Source organism: Haliotis rubra, unplaced genomic scaffold (genome assembly GCF_003918875.1).
Source record: "Haliotis rubra isolate DU_JTF1 unplaced genomic scaffold, ASM391887v1 Scf227, whole genome shotgun sequence".
NCBI lineage: Eukaryota > Metazoa > Mollusca > Gastropoda > Lepetellida > Haliotidae > Haliotis > Haliotis rubra.
The window spans coordinates 915,649-940,573 of NW_025766303.1; the positions used below are offsets into that span (position 1 = coordinate 915,649).

A 24,925-nucleotide genomic window follows, 5' to 3' on the forward strand; every position below is an offset into this window, starting at 1 on the left:
CAGTCAGTCCAGCATCACCTGGGTGGGGAATGGCAACTGATTGGACACTTCTCATTAGTAACACTATTCTGTTTTCCTCATTATCCGGCCCATCGGAACACATGCAAACATTAGACGCTGGACAAATCACTTTGTTTATTGAAAGTAACTGGACCATTAGACAGTGTAAACTACCTTCACATCCATGTCTCCCATACTGACTGGGCAGCACATTCAGCTTGTCAACACTGATCAGTACGAGTCCATGGACTGTTATGTATGGGTTTGAAATGCTGCACAATGTGTGTACAGTTACCATTGCATATGTTGTTAAAGCATGCATCACAGTGCAACTACAATCAGTTAGTGAAAGTGTTCATGTAGTCTATCTCATATATGTCGTATATAATTCTGATAGTAACAAATAATCCCACTTAAATTGAAAAGGAGTTCCAGTGATTAGGGAGCTCCATAAGGGATTTAGCATTGCAGGAGGGCTAGGCAGTGGGGAAAATCAAGCGATTCAGGGAGCGTGAGAAAGACTAGTGTCCATGCTGTAATCTACAATGTGTGAATCTTGTCAATGTGTTTCAGCAGACAGGGCCCCCTACATCCACAAATGATCTTAGTGTATTGGCACAAAAAGCAATGATTATTAGTTTAAATAATAATTTCTAGATTATACAACATAATCTGAACAAATTGTCCCTATAACAATCTGGCGTCTAAGAAATTCTTTAGTTTTGCAGATTTTTGTTTTGTCTATTGCCAAATAATTTTCCCCCTAAAAGAACCATGATGGAGAACTCCTGTATTCTTGTAGGTGTTATGAGATCTTTATTTGGTGGAGGACTAATTACATCAATTATACCATCAGAATTACTGAATATTAGGCCAGTAAGGAACATTATCACTTGATGGTAAATCTCGGATATGGAAGGTTCCATATACCATCAAACAGCAGTACTTTCTACACTATATAACACTACTGACTATAGTAAACAGTTCTTAAAAAACCTGCAGTAATGAGGAAATGCGTTGTTATTTCCAAAGCTAAAATAACCGTCATTCCCTTGAGGCAGCGTGTGCATTCAGAACACACCTAACCCTGTACTGTAACATGTGGAGATATAGACACCAATGAGAGACTGCATAGCCTCTCCCATCCCTTCCTGACTGAAGAGTTCCATACATGCAGAAAGAGTTACCTACCCTTAATGTGCTACTTGAGGTGATTGTGTACTTTATCACTTACTTGTTCCCTACGGAATAATTCCAATTACATATCATAATGAACCTGTCAGTTTTATTTAATCAACAACAGACTCGCCATTCCCAAGTCTGGCAGCCAAATGTAAAAACTTAAAACAATAGTCATATGATCTGCATATTTGTTTAACATGCATCTGAACACTCAAAGTGTATGGGTCTCTGAAGAAATTAGACTTCTGTCCAGAATTGGATGTCTGAAGATGTGTAATTAAATTGCTGGCAAACAACTTCTTAAGGAGCAGACAAGCAACAGGGAGCCATAATCAATTATATTCAAAGATGAATTACAGCTTTAAACATTCCCAACAGATATGTTTCTAATTAACGTTTCTTTCCACAAACACGCTTCAAACTGATGCAATTAAACGTTTGCCTGTTCAGATTTTTCTTTCATTAAACATCATAATATAATTAAGTTCCCTGCATTTTGAGTAGTCATGGATGAAACAAATTAGTTGTACCGCCAATGGTACAAATCTTAAAGACATCTTGTTGTAGTGGAAGCGTCAGTATCCACTGATGGTTGGCGGTTGGCCAATCAGGACATCAACCAGTAATATTGCCGTGAACCTATCTGACATTCAGACAACCATGCACTCAAGGAATCAGTTATCATTGTATGCCAGTAACTGGATACATATCACTAATTAATCAATTTTCTGTTATTACAAATACATTTTTTAAATCATATTTCTCATACATCAGAAAATAAATTGTCCGAAAATTACATCTGTCAAGCTAATCAGTGTTTTCTTGAATTGTTATAATCACTTTTACATTACTTCATTGTTTTTAACTGTCACTCGCACAGAATGTGTGTATTTAATTTGATTAACATTTCAACATTTTCATCATGCGCAACCTTCCAGCTCCACTATCACGGGTTTGTGTTTGTGGCAGCGATGTACCAAGAGTACGTCCTATTCCCTAGTTAGGTTGATTACAGACATTCACGCACTGACAGTAACTTGTAGCCCATCTTGACACTGATAATTACAGCTCCTTCAACTTGGCTGTCACAGCTAGCACCCCCTCCAAGCACATGGCCCCAAGGAAGAGCTGATGGTGATAAGTGAATAACCAGGCATGTTGCTTACCTCTGGGAATCGGTAAGTTCCAAATCGGCAGCTGAGAAACTGTCTGGAGATTGGTATCCAGTTGTAGACAAAAATTGAACTGTGTGATTATTCCTGTGACATCAATAACACTCAGGATAACTGAAACAGACCTGGTCCCTCTGTTTCTCCCGACCAGGAACTGAAGAGTGCACCACAACACTCGGGTCTCGCTCTCTCTCTCTGTCATGGGCAGAGCTAGACTTGCTGCATGTCTCTTCTCTGTAGAGAAGCAATAACACTCTGGACCGTCTCTCTCCTAACCAGGAACTGAAGAGTCATCTACACTGTTATTTCTCAATGTAATGTGGAAAGCTAGACTTACTGTATGTCTCTATTTGGACAGCCCTCCCTTTCCCCTCCCCCTCCCTTCTCTCACAATTGGTGGATTAGACCTACTTGGGGCCCTCAGGGGTTAGCAGTGTTGTAGAAACCCTCCCATTCATTAGGAAAATATGTTCTTATTTGGAGGTTAGAGGAGCACATATGAGGTCTCGAATATAACAAAACCAGTTGTTTTGTATGTTGATAAAATCTATTCACATTAAAGACATAAATCATTCTGTTAGGAGTAAACTGTCTTCTTGCAATAGATAAGATAAATGTTGCAGGTAAAATGTAATTATAGTGGCTGTAAACTTGTCCTGACTTTGGTCGTTATATGCACATATCATCATCAGCTGAGTGGCAACATCTTGACTTGGTAGATACAGAGAAACAGAGAGTCAGATTGTAGGTAGACTTACTATAGTCCTGCTTGCTGATTTATCTGTGTATAACCATGTTATACAACTCCTTCTAAGGAGATATAGGCCAGGAATGAGCTATGGTTTGTACAGCAGGCCTGTCTGACACCTGCTGATGACAATGTTCCAATGTGTACTCACACAATGTCCAACAGCACCAATTCACACTCTGGTTACAAAATACAAACAGGCCACCCTGTCGACAACAAGGCATAGCTAAAACTATCCGACAACGTTATTTGTCCAAAATGTTATATCTATATAATATTGACACACACACTACCTTTCAATATCATTTCATCTACAAGGCTAAAGAGAAGTAGTTGGAACTTAACACTCCCAGGCTTGAAGTGAATATATAGTCATTCTGGTCAATGGTCATAAGCCCCACCAACTGGGCATATATATGCCTTTTTAACCTAGTTTCAAGCTATGTCCAAATCACATTAAAATGGGCATCTGATTTTGTGGACAACTTGTATTTAACAGATAACGGATCTGTGTATACAGCAAACAATGCTGAAATGATAAGTCTTACATTTAAGTACTGACAGTGTATATTTTTCGATTCATACCTCAATGAACCAAAAATCAATACATAGTTAATCCTTATAAATAAATCTGACAGCAAAAAAATATGATATCTACAATAGTTTCATAAAAAAAATAAAAATAAATTAAAGTGGACAGAAATTATGAGACCGATGAACATTCCAGACGAAAGAAAACATACTGTGGCGTAACGTAAATCTTCAACATAAAATCCAATTTGGAAATTTAAACAAAAAATTTAAAATCCTTTTAAAATCTGGCTGCCATGGGCACTTAGTTTGAAATTGAATATCAGACATTTTAACCAATGTTAAATATAACAGGGTAAAGTTTCACAATATGTCCGTTTTACATGAAATCAATGACGAACATTTCCTTTGTGACAATGGCTTCCCTAAACAGGACGGAAGCCTGAAGCCATCACAGGGCTCCGACATTCTCAACATTAGCTGACATAACCATTTGATTCATCAAGCATCCACTAGTCATATTAAACATGTCATTTTTAACAGTGAATGAGTGAGTTTAGTTTTACGCTGCACACAGCAATATATTTAACAGTGAAATACTGCACTGTGCCTTCTCATAAGCATAGTTAGAAATGCATTATGTTCTTTTATGAATGAATCCGTAGTATTCCAAATGACAAACCAAATGCAGGAATCTTTCATAACAAAAATTAATTATCATAAAAATATATAATAAATATTATAAATTTCAATTTCTAAAAGTGATCTATCTAATAGTCCTTGAAATATCACAAGGAACATGGTTTGGTGACAACAGGAGGAGTCTCAGATCTTTGCCATAAGTAAAGTTATTCAACTGATAAACCCAAGAAGGGTGATCTGAACCCACCACCACTGGTTTCCAGCCATTGATCATGACCGTAGGGAGGCAACTCTTACAGTGAATGGCTTTGACAACTGGGCCCTACATTCCCCGATGAACTAATGAAACCAAATCAAAGTATCCAAGTACCCTGCAGTATCCATCAATGCAGTGATGGGGTCAAATATCCCTGCAGTTTGCCTCTGTCAACACGTTTATTGTAGTGTTCTTTAATCATAATCAATGATATCTTGAACTAGTTCCGCCTGAGGATGGTCGCATGGTCATTAAAGGAATTATTACTATAAATAGTTTGATTTGCATTAACTCTGACTGGAAAACAGTTCTCTGGCATCTAAATAGGAGCAGAAACATCCATTCAGCATCTCTACTCCCTCGTCATCTCCACCCAACCAGAAACCACGCTTGAAATTCACAGCATATTTGAATTTCACTGCAGCAAACTAGCAGCTCCGATTCCAATTCAAGCTGTGCTTATGGAACCACAAACTGCCCTGTTTTATCGCCATCTTTGAATAACACCAATGATGAAAGAATGTGATATCTTCATCAGACAAAGCTAATCCCTAACGTCCCATCTCCATCAACCAAATTATGATTGCCTGTGTGCCAACTTTCTGCAAGCATGCATCAAGTCGGTCAAAAGGTGGCCACCAGTCCTTGGCTATTACGTGAACAACTAATAAAAAGAGATGACAAAATAAAGCTTGCAAATAAGCTTTCATGAGTTGAAGAGAGGACATTTTTGTCTCTTGTGAGTCATTTCAGTCCAGATCAGAAGGAAATATCTCCCGACTGGATGCTCTATGAGTGCTAACTGATTTGCTGTCAATACAAGGATGAAATGATTAACGCATCAATGGTTGTCTCTGTCCATCCATTGCCTATCTAACCATGAAATTAATTTCCAACCTTCAATAAAACATGAATGGTTATCATGTGAACTTAATCGCTCCGGGTTATGCAACCTTGGAATGAACCCTATACCCAAAAGACATACTTATTGAATACCCAGGCACTTTGGTCAAGAGGGAAAAATAAGGTGGTTGCCACAGTAAGAGCATTCCTTAGTCACAAAGTTTTTTTCAATTAAATCCAGGAATTCCAATTTAAGGCAGCAATGGCGATCTCCCTGTTCTGGAGTCGGCAACTTGCACGAAATGACAAACTGCCATGTTATCATGATTAAGAGTCTGGTCACCAACTGCTAATCATTCTCAAACACATGTAAAATATTGCTATGACTTTATTAATCTTAACTTCCCTTCTTAATATTATGTCAAATATGGGCCACGTCTAAAAGACATGGGTCCTGTTCCTCACAACGATCGTATCGCTAAGATGATCGTAACTCCCATACTTTAACATAGACTGACGACTGTCTTAGGGCCCTGGACACTTTATAGAGGAGTGTGTGTGTGTGAGTGAGTTTACTTTTACACAGCTTTTTGGAATATTCCAGTCATATCATAGCAGGGGACACCAGAAATGGGCTTCACTCATAGTACCCATGTAGGAATCAACCGGTCTTCAGCATGACAAGCGAACACTTTTACCACCAGGCTACCCACTGTCCCACTTTATAGAGGAAGTTTGGTATGACTAGTAAGCTCAGCTACAGCTTGTAGACTCAAGATGCTGACTAGTCCAGGTCCCGGACTACAGTGCTGAAGAACATCCTCTGTAGCAGGGTCCTCATTCTCTAAATATTTGTAGCCCTAAGAATTCTTATCTTTGATCGTAGCCAATGTGTTAAGAAGGGGCTTAAGAAGTTTGTAGGGCTACGAAGGTTTCGAGAATAGCTAGTCTGGACTAACAAAGAAGTTTGAAAAGACTCGAGGTTACAAATTATAGAAACACAAGTTCAAGATGAGCTCAACTCGACAAGGACTAGTGGCATTTCCAGGACCACCACATTTACCATAAATGTTGACGTTGTAGAAGATACTTTTTGTGAACTTACAAAAATAAAACATAATTTCTAACCCTGTAAATGAAGGACAGTAATACAGTGTCCCAGTAGTCATAATTTGGTCAATATATTATTTTTTACCCTGTTAGCACCGCTAGACTATATTATATTTCAGTCCACACATCTAACACACATGACTTGATCCAAACTTTATACATGATGGGTGCTCAACTAACCTTGGTAGTCTGTGATGTAGAGCTTGTAGGTAAGTGTATACACTGTCATCTTCCTCCAGCCGGTGTGGGTAATCCTGTAGGCTATGGGGAAGTCCATACACCTAGATGATCATGTCTCACAAGTCACCGTGCTCTTGGACAATGCATGCATTCCTATCAGTCAGTAACAGCCATGGGATAAATTTGTTATATCACACCATCTGATGCACTCAACCCTGAGACATTCCAATGTAATCTGTGTAAATCAACTCTCCAGCGAGTCCTAAACAGTTCCATATTACATCACTTGAACCTGTCTAAAATAAGTAAGACCGTGTCTGAATGTAAATGTATAAATTGGTTAAGAATATTCTCCAGTGCTGAAATTGAGTTGAATTCCAGACAAAATATTGTCATAGAATTTCAATGTGGTCCCACATCATGTCTCACAAACCAAAACTTGCATTGTCCTACAACTTATTCAATGGGGGCTTCAGTAATAACTGAAATATCCAGTGAGGGTTACAACCGTGTCACAACTGAATACAGTGTCACTCATCTTCATGTTTACATCCAGTCACCATGACAATACATCCTACTCCATGAGCTCTGTTCCATCATCACGCTTGTCCTTGCTGTAAGTGACCTACACCCAGTGTTATATTTCCATATATACACCACTGACCCATACTGTCTACTCTAGGTAGCCATTAAACAACTCCTTTATCACATGGAACACATCTTCTGTCATATCACATGTACCTTCTCCTATGTATCTGTCCAGAGTTGGTGTGCTATAACTGTCATATCACCCATCAACTGTCCTATCTTCTCCAGCTACCTGTCACTTCATCTCTCCCTTCTGAAAGCATTCATCCATGACTGTACATACCTCAGTTCCAGGCCAGGGACCAACACACATGTTCTACAGCAGGCCCCTTCCACAAGGGAGGTTTGTGTCCCCCCTTATTTCATGGGTGTTAGTTTCTCCGATTCCTTTGTGGGACATGGCCCTGACTTCACATAATGTCCCACTACCCCTGTAGTCCTCATAGAAATTGATGCAAATGTCCGTATTTAGCCATGCTGTGATTCACTGAGCTGAACAGTAAAAGTAGCATCAAGTTTGATATTAGGACAGATTTCTGACCTCACCCTTTAGATAGATGTGTAAACATACATGTATCAAAGTAAGTTCACCAGCTTTAGTAGTTCACCTGCTGTGATAGGGCAATCACTATACACCATGATTATGTAAGCTAACACCTTTCCGCCACTAACCAGTAAAGCACCCATAAGAAGTGACAGCAAAGCCAATCTACCATTGATAAAATCTCCCTGGCATGCCTACACTGGGACTATTCCTGAGAACCAAACTGGAATGTTGTGTTAACACAACTCATTAAAGTAAGGTTCACTATCTGTAGTTGTGTTAATTAAATTCATTGCTGCATTCAATAAAGTGAGTGAGTGAGTTGAGTTTTACTCCGACATTAAAAAGTACATTAAAAGTAAGGCTCATTGCTGTATATGACACTATGTGTTGTTGTGTTACATGACAGTATGTTCATTGCTGTATGTACAACCAGGGCCATAATTCAATAAGAAGCAGAAACTGACATTCAATGTTGAATCTAAGGGTTCTCTAGTTGTGTTCAGACAGCAGACTAAAGTAAGGGACTACATGCCATGTCATAAATAATCAGAAAATTTCATTCCTGACTGTATGTACAACCAGGCCATAACGGCACTCAATGTTGAGCTTCCCCTGTCTGTCTCAGTACAAGCAGACATTCCTGACTGTATGTACAACCAGGGCCATAACGGCACTCAATGTTGAGCCTCCCCTGTCTGTCTCAGTACAAGCAGACAGTCAATGAAGCAAATGTATTTAGAATTGTGTTAAGACAGCTCATTATAGCCAGAGACTATATGACACTATCTGGAACTGAGTTAATTTCATCCATTACCTACATGAGGTCAACACCAAACTGACCGCACAATTATTGACCCTGTGTTAAAACAAACATGTTCTACTTGACACTGCCTGGACCTGAATTGATAATGTTCATCAAGGTATATATGATCGAGACGAACTTGACACAACAACTATTGACACTCTGTATCAAGTAAAGGTACAGGAAGTGAAGACTGGCAGGGACTTATCTATGATTCATTGTCGTGGATACTGTCAGGACAGACAGTATTAATCATGGGGTCCCATGACTGCAACCTCCACTGTCAGTACAGACAAACTACAGCACAGACCACACAGACAGTCTTATGACAGACGGTATCAGGCAGTAGAACCTCCCACTAACAGTACAGGCAGACAGTCAGACAGACTACAGCACATGTCCACTAACCCACACAGACAGTATTATTCATGGGGGTCCCTTATGACACTGTCTACGGTATCAGGCAGTAGAACCTCCCCCAGTACAGGCAGACAGTCAGACAAACTACAGCACATTTCATCTGACCCACACAGACAGTATTATACAGTGGGGTCCCTTATGACACCGTCTACGGTATCAGGCAGTAGAACCTCCACTGTATCAGTACAGGCAGACAGTCAAGCCAGCAGACAGTACAAGCAGACAGTCAGCCAGAATACAGCACATGTCCACTAACCCACACAGACAGCATTATACAGTGGATCCCTTATGACACCGTCTACGGTATCAGGCAGACAGTACAAGCAGACAGTCAGCCAGACTACAAGATATGACCACTAACCCACACAGACAGTATTATACAGTGGGTCCCTTATGACACCGTCTACGGTATCAGGCAGACAGTACAAGCAGACAGTCAGCCAGACTACAGCACATGTCCACTAACCCACACAGACAGTATTATACAGTGGGATCCCTTATGACACTGTCTACGGTATCAGGCAGACAGTACAAGCAGACAGTCAGCCAGACTACAAGATATGACCACTAACCCACACAGACAGTATTATACAGTGGGTCCCTTATGACACCGTCTACGGTATCAGGCAGACAGTACAAGCAGACAGTCAGCCAGACTACAGCACATGTCCACTAACCCACACAGACAGTATTATACAGTGGGGTCCCTTATGACACCATCTACGGCATGAGGCAGACAGTACAAGCAGACAGTCAGCCAGACTACAAGACATGACCACTGACCCACACAGATGAGACACTGTATTTATCCAGCAAGTATATCCTCCATGTCAGCTATTTTAAGATCCACCTTTATTATTTCCCAGTAAGCTTGAACTGAACTGAAACCAAGTCAAGCGTGAAACGTACACAAACTTCCTACAGTGACACCACTAGAAGTCGGTCACATGTGACATGTAAGGCACTCACAGCTGTTTTAAATAATATCCTGCCTCATTGAACGTCTTACCACTCAAACCCTTTGTTATTGTGAAGTGTGATACGGTGTTGAATTGAGTAGGTGAACTGCCATAACATTACCTGTAAATTCGACACACTAGCCTAACACAGACTCTGAAATTATATAATTTTAAATTGAAAAGGAGCCTGGTGAGATTCAGAGGAAATGTAGACTTGCTTCATTTACGGCTTTGAAATTGCAGAAAGAGCTTGGTCGAAGGGAAATGCTTCAGTTAAGGGACTGTGAGACAGACTAACAAACTCGTATGCTTCTTTGCTGTGGACAAAAAGATTTCTATTTGCATTAATCTTGTTTTAAATACACAGTTTGCCTTTAGGCTGTGTTATACTGTCTGGTTTTATTGAAGAGCATATTTCAGACTGAAAATATTTTTCCTTCCTTTTCCTTCTTGATTGAAGAAGGCGGCTCCTACAAGTAAACTATTTACATATGATTATGAACAAAAAAGTTGGATTTTGGACAAATAATGGAAAAAATAACACTTCAATTTTTAATGTTTATCAAAATCCTCCAAGAGCTCCTTTAGCAATAAATTGATCACCAAGTAAACACGATGGCTGCATAGATCAATACTGATGTACATGTCGGAGACACTGGATCTGGGTGACCAAAGAATGAATGGTACAAAGTACACACTCCTGATTACAGTACAGGCCTGACAGCCGCGGGAGAGTCTTATCAGGACAGTAAGGGAGATCCAACCACAAACATCAGGTTTCTTCATGGACCAACTAAAAAAGGCCCTATTGTCTAGTGGAGAAAATGTCAGTCTGGGCAGCCTCACACCAAAAGATGTTCAAGATTAGTACTCCCTGTTACAAAAGGTGGTTAAACTTACGTTCAAAAATATTTTACATTATAGCGCTGTAAATGTGCATGTCTGTGTGTCTCTCTGCCTGTTGTGTGATTGTGTGAGTGTGTGTCTGTCTATCTCTCTTCTCTCTGTTGTACATGGGCACATTGTGTGAAGCCCATTTCTGGTGTCCCCCACCATGATATCGCTGGAATATTGCTAAAAGTGGCGTAAAACCCAATTCACTCACTCACTCTCTCTGTTGTGTGATTGTGTGAGTGTGCATCTGTCTATCTCTCCTCTTTCTCTGTTGTGTGATAGTGTCTGTGCATGTCTGCCTGATGTCTGATGTGTGATTGTATCTGTGTCTGTCTGCTGATAGAGTGTGTGTGTGTGTGTTTGTGTCTGTGTGCCTGTGTGTGTGTACCTGTGTTGTGATTGCGTCTGTGTGTGTCTGGGGAGACTAAAGCTGGTTTATATTACAGTACCATGCTACAGTTTAACATAAATACCCACTCTGATACAGCATACTCTGGCATACACAACAAGACCATGTCTTATCCCCTAATACCTGATGTCAGGGTCCAGTGGCATGATGTTGCTGGAATATTGCTAAAAGCAGCGTAAAACCAAACTCACTCACTCACTCGTGTCAGGCAAGATAACAACAAGGACGATCTTTCAACAGTTTTCAGTGTGACACATCTGGGGATCGAACCACAGACATAACGCTCTCCTGGCAGACGCTACACCCTGTAGAGACAACAGTTTTCAGTGTGACACATCTGGGGATCGAACCACAGACGTAACAGCTCTCCTGGCAGACGCTACACTCTGTACAGACCACAGTGTGGGACAGCGAGGTCACGAGCCCCTCCTTCCAGAACAGAGCAAAAGAACCACTACTATCAGCAATTTGCCCACTTGATGTAATCACCTGGATGGCCACTCAGGAAACCATTATACAAAGCTACTCCAACCTTCCTTCTAGAGCTCCTTACAATGACAGAAACATCAGACTGACCTGGAGAACTTGGAACTGAGTTTGCTGATGGGTAAGTGAGGTGAGCGAATGTGTGAGTGAGTGAGTTTGGTTGTACGCCGCTTGTAGCAATATTCCAGCAATATCACGGCAGGGTACACCAGAAATGGGCTTCACACATTGTGCCCATGTGGGGAATCGAACCCGGGTCTTCGGCATGACGAGCGAACGCTTTAACCATTAGGCTACCCCACCGCCCCGAGCGAATGTGTGAAAACTCTGAATCAGCAACATTGTAACCAAGTGAGCTGTGAGTTGGGTTTTACGCCGCTTTCAGCAATATTTCTGCAAAATCATGACAGTGGACACCAGAAATTGGCTTCACACATTGTACCCACATGGGGAATTAAACTCAAGCCTTCTGCCACGTCGTGATGAACTAATGCTTTAACCATTAGGCTAAGCTATCTCCCCATTTGTGGCAAGAGTAAATAGAATAAACATTACTGTACAATGCAGAATCTACGTCTTCAGTCCAATGAATGAACTCTACAACTACTTGTCCACTGCACCTCTCAAAATGCAAATGACCATCAGGAAATATTTCCAGCTATTCAAAAGTTCCACATCATTCATATTCTAGCATCAGGCAATCAAGCTTAATTAAGCCAAATAGATTTTATCCTCAACTGACGATAAGCAGTATCATATTCATTAAGAACTAAAACCTACAGATTGTAAAACTCTCCAGATACAAATGAATCATTGGTATCATGTTATGATATATGTTTATGTAGGTAACTAAGTAACTGACATAACTGACTTCACCTAATCACTATATTAGTGTCCTTGCAGAAAAATATAACACGTTTAGCTGCTGAAAATCCATTTGACTTTACATTTGGATATTCTGTAGAGTACCAGACTTTTGCTGTCTTTCAGGGTACTTCAGATTTGTACCCCTGATACTTTCAATTTACTGAAATGTACCCCATCAAGTATCATAATACTAAAGTGTTAGATGTACAAAGAAAAGCTTGTAGCAACTGTAGTTCCCTAACATGGCCAGCATGCCTGGGACTGCCCGAAACCCCACTGACAGCACTGTGTACAATATCCACTGGACAATGAGGTACAGGATGATGGTGAGATAACAGTAGCACAACACGAAGACTATAGATGTGAGATGCTCATATATAGATACCACTTAATGGGAAGTGAATGATTGTCTAGAATAATACAAGACTATGAAGAAATATCAAGGCATGCATTGAGGGGCACTTACATGGAGAGCTTCTGGACAGGCCTGAGCAACAACACAGAAGGAAAACAGATGCCTTTATAATGTGGTAGCTTCAGAACCGTTAAGAATGGAGAATCACTTACTGGCGCTGTATATTTTTAAAAAGTTTACAGAATATTAAAGGCCATAGAACTGAGATGTTGACTGAAGTTCTTGTTTCTTCCTGTAGTATGGTTGAATTTTGATTTTTGTTTGACGGGTTGGGGAAAAAACAAGTCAGAAAGTGTTGATGAAGGGACACATATAAGGGAGATAACTCTACAAAATACCATTTCTTAAAGGAGAAGGAAGATGGGGCATGTTTTGTCTTTTTACATTTCCAATACACCTTGTAAAAGATATATTTAAAAATATTCAGGAAGGTTTGTTGTGAAAAGAAAAAGATTATGATCACGAGAATGTGCAGGGGTAACTGTACGTTGTCCGAAATAACACAAGCACTGCCTCAACATCTTGGCCGTGTTAGTCATATTAATCCTAACCAGGAATATTGGAATCTGGTAAAATATTCTCTAAAATCAATCACTTTTTCACTGTTTCTGCAATTATACACTTCAAACTCCAAGTTAACTTACATATGTGACCATAAATAAGCCAAATTTTGAGGACCAAAAGCAGTCTGTAGAAAGTACAAACTCATTTTTCTGGTGGTAAGAAAACGGTATTTAACAGGTGATATATCCTTGAAACAAAATAGCACCAAAAGCACATGATGTATAAGAAAAATGTAAAGAGAAATAAATTCTACGTTAACCTGAAGTTATGAAGTTAATAATTTTTTGAAAACTGCATCTGAGGTCAAATCGCTTCAGTGATAAGAACAGAATATTATGTTCCAGGGAGCCAGAATGAAGGAAGTACATGCCTTGACTTTCCCATAGCTCGTAACTCTGACAATTATCATATGGGCAAAGGGGAGATAATGCCACGATTCATCATACAACCTATCTAACATCTCAGATCCTTATCACCATGTGGTGTATCATGGAATACACTTATCTCCCCTTAGGTGCCCTTAAAAAGAGAGTCATTACGTTTCAGAATTCTACCTTCACAGATGAAATGAACCTGGGCTCTGTTCCACAATGTCATCTTAGCTCTGCCGACTATAGTACTAGAGTAAGTATATTTTGAAGTCTGGCAGTTACCAACGTTAGTACCAACATCACTGTGTGTAATAGTAATTATACAACTAGAACACTTCAAAGGTCTCTGGAAGAAAAATCCTCAGACTAAAAGAGATACAAACAAAGCAAAAGGACAATATTTTGCCCTACCTGCAAATATGCTTGTTTCCGTGTCAGCATCACTGGTACTCTCGGAACTAATCCTTCGCCGTAACTGTACATGTTCCGTGAGTTTCTGCGTGTTTGTGGTAATCTCTCCATTACTCCCGGACTGACTGGGCTCTTCTGCTCGCTCTATGACGGTCTCCAGCACCTTGGAGGTGATGCGCTCCACTTTGGGTGGAGGCAGCATGGCGTCTGGGTCCTCCTCCTCTACACCGGTGCTGCTGTCAACAGACTGGATGTTGTTATTGTCAGCTGGAAGTTTTACAGGAACTTTCACTGGCGGTTTGATCGGCGGCTTGATCGGCGGCTTGACTGCTGGCTTAACTGGCTTAACTGGTTTAACTGGCTTGTTTTGGAGACTGGCAAGTATGGAAGCTTCTGTGAGGGTCTCCATGTCTTTGGATTTTCTCTTTTCCTACAATAAAAGTTTTGTTTATTTACTTTTTGTCTATCTTATATAAAGTATCAATCATGTATATCAGTTGCAAGACTATTCCCTCTCTCTATTGACAGAGGCAAGATGTCCTGTATGAGCACATTTACTGTTATACAATACTAAACAGGTCAATACAACCCTATAACATCCAGCCGACATACTGAGCCCAATTTACCAAAACAGGATGCTGCTAGTCTGCCACTGTCTGAATACCTCACATCATATATTACCCTGTCACAACACATATAGTACAATGTGAGTGAGTGAGTAAGCAGTATGACCTTTGTAACACTGAATGACCAAGGTCTGCTATGACATCACACAGTCCTCCGTCAGACCTACCTGGGGGTTTATCTTCTGGGTAATGCCCTGCACTGCGGTGCTTGGTGAGGGTGGGGGGTAGTCCGGCGTAGGGGGCTGAACATAGCCGGTGGGAGACAGGGGGACGTCCACACTGGAACGACTTGACCTTTTGTTCTCAAACTCGAGTGAACTTGGTTTCTGAACACGATCAGTTCCATCAAAAGCTCCTGTACAAATATTAAAATGCTCAGATCAGTCTTCATCATTCATCTGGAAATATTCCGCAAAATGTTCAATTTGCTGAAATTCTAGCCTGAAGATTTCAATATACATTAATCTGGTGTTACCTTACTTCAGATTTCCTGCAGATCAGTACAGAGCAATAAAAGAGTAAAAGAGGTTTAAGTGCCTGAAAAGTTGTATAAAATTTTACAAAGCCAAGATATATGTTGATGCATTCTGATACACATCTCCAGTCATCTGCACACAATAACACATAAACATGTTTATTTATTACAACTAAAATTAACTTTGCATTAATCTAACAGTAATGAAATAACCATTACATGCCATTGGTGACTTGAATTTCTTTTTCAAACAATTTAACTCTAAGAAGATATAGATGTTTGGTAAAGAATGAAAAAATACATCTGTGTTACTGAAATAGTTTCTTCCATGATTTCAAACAAAAAAATGTAAGCCCGAGCATGTATGTGGAGAGTGCTTAATTTGTCTATCTTGTTTCCAAAACCATTAATTGTAAATCAAATGTTTCAACTACACCATCAAGCCTGTCGAGTCACTGGGCTACCTACCAATAACAGAGACACTTGAAGTAGAAAGTCCATCGTCAGACGTGGCTGTGGAGAAGTCCTCAGAATGATCAGTCTTCTCTTTCTCGATGGCAGACACTTCACTCCGTGACCAGTCATCTGAACTAAATACATCTGTGTTATTTGAGACATCAACAGAGTCACTTGTGATCTCTGAGGAACTCTCTGGCTGAACAGAGTTATCTCCCTTATCACTTTGAATCACATCTGGTGAGGGAGAGGGTTGAGCTTCTGTTACTTGTGAACATTCTACGGACTCTCCCTGTTTTTCTATCTCATTCTGTCCCTGTGGATCTTCAGAAACAGTTACTTCCCGATTTCATAGACTCGGATTTTGGCAGAATATTACAATACACAGGACTTGGAAGTTTAGTGTGGTCTTTAGGTGCAGTGGAGGTAGGAGGCACAGACTTCACAGCGCCACAATCTTCGCTGCCATCCGTCTCCTCGCGATGACTTGACACGGTGTCATCTGTATCCACACTGCGTTCATCTGCCTCCTGAGTGGTTTCCTGAGAGTCCATGTGCTGACTGGACTGGCTGAGTCGGGTGGGGCGCCGTCGGGGTGGCTTCTTGGGCTGCTCCTGCACAGAACATACACAACACCTCAGAGGGAAGACTGTGTACAGTGAGTGGGGCCCTTCGGGGGTAAAGCAGTTAGGTGTAATGCAGCTTTTAGCAGTATTCCAGATATATCAGTTTAATAGCGGAGAAGATCCCGATATGATGCAGGTCTGAGATGTCTTGGAGAAACTATATGTGGTATGAGATCTGCACAAGCTGAGACTATGTAATATCTGTAAATTTCGTTTGGAGTTTTCTCAAAAGTACATTGAAGAGTGTATGGAATTATTTGTGTTTATTTACAAGTGAAAATATGCAAGCAAAGAAAAAGCCTTGAGATTTGGTCGAAATGAATATGAGAAAACAGTTCTGTCATAATGACAAAAGCATTCAACTTTCCATTAAAAACCCAGACTACGCCAGAGTCCTCAGTACCTTAGCAACAGCTTCTGCAGCTGAAGATGTTGTCATGGCGCTGCCTGTTGCCGGGCAACTAGTAATGGGAGGTGACCGCCTTGCTGCCTCCAGAGGGTTCCGGGAACAGCGGATAGAGGGCGCTCGGGGTGGGATGGGAGGCGGGGATACATCGGGGCTCACAGGGCTGAAGCAGTAGAAAATATATGGATACAGTTAAAAAAGGGTAAACTGGTTAATGGTCTGAAAATGTTAATAAGAAGCAGAAAATGGTGAACAGGTGTACTATTAGAGATGTGTGAAGATTTCTCTTTTGGCAGTAGTGGATGATACATCCTTTGTCTGAATGAACCATATCAGCAGCTCTGTGCTGCTGAAAATCACCCATTACCCTAGATGGGCAATTTGATAGCTCAAATACTCTTGACAGCTCAATACATATAGGCATCCAGGTATCAGGTCTTCAGGTGAGTTACAAAGACATCTGTGAAAATCCCGGTAAGAATTTGTCTTCAACAAGCCATGGTATTCGTAAAAGGCTATTAAGGGGATTGGGTGGTCACGCTGGGTTGGTTCAAGTGATCTCTATTGCATAGACCAATGCATATGTTGTCAATCACTGGGTTGTCTGGTCTAGACTCAATTATGTACAGGATGCCAACATGTAGCAAGGAAATTGCCAAGTGCGGCGTAAACAACAAGCAAATAAAGACAAGTGGCCTCAGAAGGCCAGGTGCTCACCTTTCCTGTCGCTTTGCTGCTGCCTTCTCTCTATTGTCACTGACGGCCTTCGCATACATCTTTGCAATAGGGTCACTGTCCTGGATTGGGGGGGATGGTTCGGCGTCTGGCACCCGGATAGGAACGTCCTCGGGGCTGAAGTCGTACTCATCTTCTGATGGCGTCCTGTCCTGCATGACCACCTTGGTCAGGCCTTTGATGTGATCTGTGTGTACAAGAGTTGCTCTCATGAATTCATCAAGGGGACATAACTCTGTCAAGCAGTGCTCCAGATAATTTTTCAACATGAGGAGTACGTACTCCGTATTTGTTAAATATAGGAGTACTGGAAAAACTTAAGAGTACATTTGGAGTACTGAATGGAATTTAATGGAGTATGTGATCTTGTCTTTCGTTTCATATATGCACCACAGCATTGCTACTCTTTTGTAAACAGGTAAAAAACAATAAAACATGTAATTTTTAGAGTAAAATTGATATTTTATACTTATCCTGACTCATGCTCTTTTGCTTGTCTTCTTCTTCTTGCGAACATAGTGGAAACACTTGTATCTCCTTAATTGAAGCTCCCTTCAATGTAAAATCACTAATTAGTACTCACCACGAGTTGCTCCCCTTTAATCCCTTTTGGCGGGAAAGGTGTCGCCACCTTACACCTCGTGCTTCACTCTCTCCTGATTTTGCGAGCCCAACACTTGAATTTACGGGGAAATCCAAAGTGTTATGTGGGGAGGATGGGAGGGCTGACCTCATGAGTCAGGATAAGTACAAAATATCAATTTTACTCTAAAAATTACATATTTTTCCTTATCCTGACTCATGCTCTTTTGCTTGTAGAATCCTACGGAACGGAGGAGGGAGTAATAGAATACTTTGGATTTATAATTAGTGATTTTGTATAAATATAACTGTAATAACTGGTATGGGAACTTCATGAAGGCATTGACTTAGGATATTTCCTGTATATAAACCATAGGTTATATAATGCCATAATTGGGTATTACATTGATATATATTGAAAAAACCATTACATATATTATATATATATATAAGTGACTCTGATAGAGTCGCTGTACAAGATAATGTCCATATGTACTTAGGGGTGAATAACCTAAGTTAAATATATATACATAGCTCTAGAACTCCTTAGAGTTATAAGCTAGCTAAATTATGTATATAATACATATTAAACTTGTGATTGTAATATTTTAACGCCTACGAGGGACTGTCAGCTGTTGAGCGAGGACCAAAGGGCCGAAATGGTGAATGCCAGAGACATCTTCTGTGGTGATGTCTCTCAGGTAGTGATTCGCAAACACCATGTTCGATTTCCAAAAGCATCCTTCCATAATTGTTTTCAATGAACAGTTACCGTGCAGGGCGAGGGTGGAAGCCAGTGCCCTAATCTCATGCGGATTTGATGCTGTTGGTGGGTCCAAGCCTGCTGCCTTGTAGGCGCGAAGTATGACAGTCCTTATCCAAATAGATATGGTAGTACGCGAGACTTCTGTTTGAATTGTTGGCGATAAGGGGATGAATAATCTTTTGAGAAATCTTCGCCTTGTTTTGGATCGTCGTAAGTAAACTTTGAGAGCTCTGACTGGACACAGTGATAAGTCTTGTGTATCTTGTGATCCCAGAATCGAGGATAGCGCTGATACATGGAATAACCTGTCTGGTTGACCTGGTAGTTGATTTTTTGCGATGAAATCCCATCTTAATCCCAGGTGCGCTATGTTTTGATTGTCATCAAACTGTATCCTTTCGTAATCCAGAGCGTGAATTTCAGATATTCTTGCTGCCGTGGCTAGAGATAGCAGAAATAGCGTTTTCTGTGAGAGAAATTCAAAGTTTGTCGATTCCAAAGGTTCATAGGCCTCACTTGTGAGGTGTTGTAACACTATATTCAGATCCCAAGCTGGGGCGTGGAACTTCCGCTTTTGGTCCTCCAATCGGAAAGCACGTTAGTAAGGCCAGTAACTCTCTGGAGATTTTGTCAGCTTGACAACCGTTCTCATAGTGATCACAGAGCTAAGCGCGGCAAGATATGTTGATATCGTCGAACCTCTTAAATGTTTGTTTTGCCGCAGGTAACACAAATAGTCTGCCACTTGAGGATGTGAAGCATCTCTCGCTGTAAATCCTTTATTAGCTGCATAATTTTCGAAACTGTGCCACTTGTCGCCGCATTGCCACGAAGTCGAAAGTGTCGAAGGCGCGTGACCGCTTTTGCCGCCCTGGCAGAATATCCTCTCTTGTTTAAACACATTTGTATACAGTCCATACGTGAAGTTGGTAAACTTCTGGGTTTCCGTGCACTTGTTTTGTGTGTGGATGTATTAACAGGTTTGAGCGCTTGGGTAGCTCTAATACTGGTTGACCGATTTCTTGAATTAGACTGGGAAACCATACTCTGGCTGGCAAGTAGGGCGCGACCAAAGTGAGTTGTAGACTCTGTGTTTGGTTGATTTTCTGTAATACTTGAGGTATTATTGCTGGCGGCGGAAACGCGTACGCGTTGAGGCCTTCCCATGATATACTTAGAGCGTCCGTTTCCCAAGCTTGTGGATCTGGGATTGGTGACACGAATGTCGGTAGCTGATTGTTGAATCTTGTGGCGAATAGATCTATTAGCGGCGCTGCTAACGGCTTGATTATCTGTGCAAATATTTCCGTATTGAGCATCCACTCTGTCGGGGATGGTAGATGAGGCCGAGAGAGCGCGTCTGCTAGTACATTTTTGGCTCCGGGAATGTGAACTGCTCTGATCTGTAGATTTAGATCGTGGGTTAGATCGAATAGTTGAAAGCTTAAGTTCAAAAGGTTCAGTGATCTCGTTGAGCCTTGCTTGTTTCACGTAGAGCACGCCACTGTGGAATTGTCGGTATGAATCATAAGGCGCATTTTGTAGAAATGTGCTCCAATGTAGAATGGCGTTGATTACAGCTTTCATCTCTAGGATGTTTATATGGATTTGCTTTCTTGTTGGTTCCATAATCCCGATGTCGTCTGGTTGGCGAGATGAGCTCCCCAACCTTGAAGTGACGCGTCCACATATAGATGGGTTTTGAATTCCTGCACTGCTAAACAAATCCCTTCGCAGACATTCGATTTCTTTGTCCACCATAGTAGATGAGGTCTGAGATGTTTCGGTAGACTGAATGGCTGTAAATCGTCGAGATGTGCATTGATGAAGACCTGTAAGGGACGTAACTGTAACCTGCCTCTGACTGTCATGTCTTGGGCTGATGTGAGGAGACCTAGGAGGCTCTGCCATTGTCGAAGTGGTAACGGAGAGAGTAGAGCTGGTGGAATGGTCTGTTGGATCTTGATCCAACGGTCTTCTGGTCTGACGATACGGTTGAGATTTGTGATAAATCGAATGCCTAGGAACTGTAGGTCTTGTGGACGGTACTAGGTCCGACTTGAGTAAGTTTGCTAACCATCCTAGCTGTGTTAGTAGCTTTATGATGTAGTTTAACTGTAGTTTGAGATGCTGTGGATCTTGATCTACTTGTATCCCATCGTCGAGGTAAAAGCACTCGCGTAGCCCTTGATGATGATGAAGATAGGTGATAATCGGTTTTCGTTATCCTCGTGAAAAGCCAGGGGCTGATGATATTCGAATGGGAGCACTTTCCACTGGTAATGTTGCCCGTCTAAAGTAAACCGTAGGTATTTCCTGGCTTTGGAGTGTATCGGGATGTGCAGGTAAGCGCCCTGTAGATCGATACTGCCCATGTAGTCCATGGGGCTTAATCAACTGCCGTAACTGAGAGGTAAATGTATCATGCGGAACTTCGGAGGATTGCGTAGATAGTTCTTGTTGAAAAAACTCATGTTGTAGATGAGTCTGTATTTCTCCTTGGAGTTTTTCTTGGGAACTAGGAAAACTGGGGAGTAGAAACCTGGTTCTATGTTGTCTTGGTCTAGTACTTCTATGGCCTGCTTTATTAAGAGTGATGTAACAGCCTCTCTTAACTTCGGTAGTTGTTGTGCCTGTAAGTCGAACTTGTGAGGGTTGACTGTCAGCGGAGGCTTGGCCTTTAGTGGGATACGAAATCCGTGACGAAGAATGTTGGAGACATAAGGGTCTTGTAACATTCCCCAGTTTTCCCAGAAGAGTTGGAGGCGTCCACCCACTTGAGATGGTTGTACTGGAACGGCTGGGGGTGGAAGACTCCAGTCGTTCCGAACCTGTCTTTCAGCGTTTATAGTTAAGTGGAACCTCTGGGTGTCCTGCCTCTTCCTGATCCTCCTCTATAGTTGCCGAATGGGCTTACTCTAAAAGAATCTTTTCCTCTAGAGCTGGCTATCTTCCTGTCTCGTGCTCTCTGTAGGCCCGTGAATTTAGATCTTCCTGAGTATCTTTGAGAGGTCTGTCGGATGACGCTGGCTAGTGTGTCCATCGATTTAATCATCAGGACTTCTCTGGAATCCTTAGTGACTTTCTTGGAAACTTTGTCTATTTCTCCATTAAAGATGGATGTTGAAGACCACGTGGCTGTATACAGTGGGGCTGTAAAGTTCTCACCCCAGTTGCAGGAAGCGAGGAGGCCTTGACGACGAGCTAAGGTCAGTGCTGCTGAAATAGATGTAAGATGATCTGTTAGGAACTGCTGGTCTTTCTTTGCATAAGTAAAGGCAGAATAAATCATTCTATCATCCTCAGAAGTCGATATCACGAAATCTGGTGATAAGAGTCTCATTGATCGTTCTAGATCTATTTAAACCAAAAACATATCGCACGTCTCGTCATGGTTTCTATCTGGACTAACTGCGATCATCAATCTTGTAATTCTTGTACTTGACATCGTTGATCAACTTATAGTTCTCATCGATGTCTTGAGCTTTGAAGAAGGGGGGGTCCATGTTATGCGTGGAGAACTTCTTGGCATGAAAGTTTGGTAGATGTGGTGTCTGAACTTTCGTGGCTTTGTGGAATGCTGCATCTAGATTCTGTGGAACTGCTGCAATCGGGTCGATCGGTGGTAGTGTGATAGCATCTGCATCGTCTTCTTTCATCAGATATGTCTGCGCCACATTGCCATTTTTAGATGGTGATGAGAGATCTAGGTTATTGACCATCCAATACCGTATCTCAGCATCGGAGAAAATAACTCCTCCATCATCCTCTATACCATCATCATTGATGAGAGGTTGGTGCTGTTCTGGACTGCGTGCTTCTGTCTCTACGTCCGGCGATGCTTGTGCAGCTCTGTATGGTGATCTGTAAGGTGATCTACGCGGTGATGAACGAGGAGGAGATCGTCTAGGTGATCTACGTCTATGGGTTGATCTTCTCGGTGACCTGTGAGGAGAACGTTGATAGCTTCGCGAAGCTCTTGTGTAGTCCCTCGATGTCCTTCTAGATGATGAAGATCTGGATTCAGCTGGCCTTCGCGAATGCCTTCGCGAAGCTTCCTCTGCGTCCGGTCCGGGGGAATTACGATAAGACCTTCGCGAAGGCTTTCGTGATGTCTGATGGTCCGAGTCCACATCTTGGGATGAAGGTGACGAGGGTGATGATCTATCCCGCCTTCGCGAAGGCCTTCGCGAAAGCTGTACATCTAGTCACTGTCGCTGACACCGGCCGCTTCTTGTGCCGTATGTCGGGGATGATAATCGGCTGGTCATCGTAGAGGCCCCTTTCTTCGGCTGGAACGATCTCGGCTGAGAAAGTTCTCGCTGTCTTCATAGACTTTCCTTTGGATGTCGACGCTGCCCTGGGGGTACGAAGTCTGCGTTGAGAAGACGTCGAGGCCCTCTTGGACTTTAGCTGCGATGACGGGATGTCTGGGGAGGCCGGTCGCTCCTTAGAGGTGACGGACTGCGTCCCACGTCCCTCTTTCGATGGGGTCTCTAGCAGAACACCAGACGGTAGGGGGTCGATCGCCAGCAGCTGACTAGATGGAGTATCTGGAGTATCAGCCATATTTAGCCCTTGTTTGCGTGACCTATCTGCAGCACGTCTTAAGACGCAAAGACAGTATTTATTAAATGCAGAATTAGATAAATTAATGCAATAACTGCAACGTGAATCAAACGCACACGGCGTAGAACAACTAGGGCATATTACATGCGGATCTGAGGCAGAAAAACGTAATCTACAAATAGTACAGATTTTCATCAACGTAATACTAGCTGAACAATCACGAATACACGTGAATAAACATTAGAAATACGATAAATAATCAATACAAATTACTGAAGGATACTAGCTATACCTCTATAGTACACTATAAGAGGTAATAAACTAAGAAAAATCAAAGGATATGTTGTGTAAGGAGACACAGGCGCTCTCGCATCCTGCTCACTGGGCGAAGAAGGAGAGAGTGAAGCACGAGGTGTAAGGTGGCGACACCTTTCCCGCCAAAAGGGATTAAAGGGGAGCAACTCGTGGTGAGTACTAATTAGTGATTTTACATTGAAGGGAGCTTCAATTAAGGAGATACAAGTGTTTCCACTATGTTCGCAAGAAGAAGAAGACAAGCAAAAGAGCATGAGTCAGGATAAGGAAAAATAATACTTTTTTCAGATAAATACGTCTGTAAATGATTCTAAGACCGTACACCATTGCTGTGCTGCGTATCTGCTACTGTTTCTAAATTAAATCCTACCATATTGTGCATATTTTTTATGCGTACATACGCCCATACGGCCCTTATCTGGAGCCCTGGTCAAGATATGAATGATCCATCAGTAAGTTAAGGTAGTCAGTTTAGTTTAATACTCTTTTGAACGGTACTTTAGTTACGTCACAGCATGTCAGCTTGATGTAGGAGGAAGCCCAAAGTGAAGCAGTTTTCAGACGTCTGCCACTTCGGTGAAACCCAGAGTATGGGTATGGTGCAGACAAACCTGGCCACAGTATTCAGCAAACTGGGATTCAATCACATTCATCATAGATTCTGGCATGCCTAAGGGCAGTGTATGCGAAATAAGCCAAAATTTCAGCCAGTCATCAGGAATAGTAACTTGAAAATGTTACCAGCCTAAACTGGATTTAACCAGACCAGACAATTCAAAGAAAATAGCTCAATTTTTAGTTACAATGAATAATTTAATGAACCTGAGACTGTCTCACAGTCTATTCACAACAGTCATTTTCAGAGAATAGATTTTAAGATATGGTGAATTTACAAGGATGTATGGAACATGTTATCTAAAAATTATACCAGAACATCGGGCTGGCTTGCTGTAAAATTAGACCGTCCGTCAG

At 41.6% G+C, this 24,925-nt stretch overlaps 1 protein-coding gene and 1 long non-coding RNA gene across 7 annotated transcripts in view; one reads left to right on the top strand and one right to left on the bottom strand.

Moving 5' to 3' along the window:
* LOC124277762 (ankyrin repeat and SAM domain-containing protein 1A-like) overlaps positions 1 to 16,284 on the bottom strand; it is a 114,445-nt gene extending 98,161 nt beyond the window's left edge. For 5 of the 6 annotated variants that reach the window (XM_046713494.1, XM_046713491.1, XM_046713492.1 and 2 more), the window contains exons 1-3: positions 15,967 to 16,284; positions 15,191 to 15,378; positions 14,398 to 14,827 (exon numbers count right to left, since the gene is read on the bottom strand). In XM_046713494.1, the coding sequence (XP_046569450.1) occupies positions 14,398 to 14,806 (409 nt within the window). In that variant the 5' untranslated portion in view covers positions 14,807 to 14,827; positions 15,191 to 15,378; positions 15,967 to 16,284. Of the gene's footprint in view, positions 1 to 2,348; positions 2,572 to 14,397; positions 14,828 to 15,190; positions 15,379 to 15,966 lie in introns of those variants that run through there. The other variant, XM_046713495.1, reaches the window with a different exon arrangement.
* LOC124277764 lies at positions 672 to 24,773 on the top strand. The gene is made up of 3 exons (XR_006898917.1): positions 672 to 683; positions 15,098 to 15,103; positions 24,629 to 24,773. It is a non-coding gene; the product is annotated as an uncharacterized LOC124277764 (long non-coding RNA).
* The last annotated feature ends 152 nt before the right edge of the window (positions 24,774 to 24,925 follow it).